At 37.1% G+C, this 1444-nt stretch overlaps 1 protein-coding gene across 1 annotated transcript; it reads right to left on the reverse strand.

Annotated features, from left to right (window-relative positions):
- Positions 1 to 240: 240 nt before the first annotated feature.
- On the reverse strand, positions 241 to 938 carry LOC8277288 (probable disease resistance protein At4g14610). Its single transcript, XM_015723424.2, has 2 exons — positions 570 to 938; positions 241 to 435 (listed from the first exon to the last, which is right to left on the reverse strand). The coding sequence occupies exons 1-2, from the start codon at positions 936 to 938 to the stop codon at positions 241 to 243; spliced, it is 564 nt and encodes a 187-aa protein (XP_015578910.2).
- Between the last annotated feature and the right edge of the window lie 506 nt (positions 939 to 1444).

Raw genomic sequence — 1444 nt, forward strand, 5'->3', positions numbered from 1 at the left:
AATTGAACCCTAAAATCCATAAATTGAACTTTCCTATTGAAGTTAAAGCATAGTTGCACCATTATAACCCTCAATCTCTCCTTCTCACCTCATCTTTTCTTCCAATAATATATCAGATCATCCTTCGAGATTCTAAAGTTTGGTAGGAATAAAGTACAATACAAGAAGCAAAATCTGACTGTGTCATTGAGAAAACTATCATATACTTGTGCTTCTTGTCGACAAGTGCCTTAGCATCTTCTATATTCTGCTCATCTTATCAACCTCATCTTCTATAATTTCTCCCTTATCTGACATCCTCATGGAGGATCTTGTTAAGATCCTAAGAGCACTTTCGCGTTTCTTCTTGAAAGAATCACGAGCAGCAGCTTTGAGTTTTACATCATATTTCCTACTACTGGGTTGAGCTATAATGGGGCTACTAATGTTCTTCTCCTAAATAGCGCCTTTTCATGCTAAATCTGCCATGTTAATCACCATTTGAGCTTCCATTTCTCTACAGATATCCTCACTATGGGTTGTGCTTCCATTTCTCTGCAGATATCCTCACTACGGGCTGTGAATACTACCTTTGACCCATTTTCTCTATTTGGAAGAGGAACCCCAAAATTTGCAAGGTCCACTGGCTCCCATATATCATCTAACAATAACAGAAACTTTTTTCTGTGCAGTATGGTGAAGATGTCTATAGCTTTTTCATCAATTTTTTTCTTCTTCCTTTTTTCATCTGAAATTCCTATATTTTTTTCAATGTCTTCTTGGATCTTTGCAAGTCTCGTGTCACTCACTATAATAAAGATTATAGCATCAAAACCACTGGGTGTAGTAGTAGTAGTAGTATTGAGGAACTTCTTGTCGATTTGTTTCAAGAGTGTAGTTTTAGGCTGCTTGGCTAGTTTAAGGTCTAAGCCTGTTAGCTCAGTTGGTACTTCCACCATTGTCGGTTGTACAGGTGTTGCTACCATTATATTTGTCAAATCCCTTTCAGCTAGAAGAAGAGCAGCATCTTTGAATGTGTAGGCAATTTTTTTCTCGTATCTATACCTGTACTTGAAGTTCTTGGAGCAACAGATGAGGTGACAATGAGAGATTGAAGGTAACGATGGTGCAACAATGGTGCAATTGTGCTTTAGCTTCAATAGGAAAGTTCAATTTGGAGATTTTAGGTTCCAATTAGGGGAAATTAGGATTTAATTTGGGAGAAGTTAGGAAATGGGACCTGCTAGTTGAGTAAGCTATTTTTATTGACGTGGCACACACAAAGGGGAGAATCAAATGGAATATACCTCATCAGATTGCCATGTCAGCCTCCATTAGCCGGAAATTGGACAACTGCCCTAAATTGATATATTTTTCTATAGTTTTGGTACCAATTTAATTTAAATTAAAGTCTTGGTATCAATTTGATATATTGTCCTAAGGTTTGATACCAGCTGGGCAATTT

Source organism: Ricinus communis, chromosome 5 (genome assembly GCF_019578655.1).
Source record: "Ricinus communis isolate WT05 ecotype wild-type chromosome 5, ASM1957865v1, whole genome shotgun sequence".
Classification (NCBI taxonomy): Eukaryota; Viridiplantae; Streptophyta; class Magnoliopsida; order Malpighiales; family Euphorbiaceae; genus Ricinus; species Ricinus communis.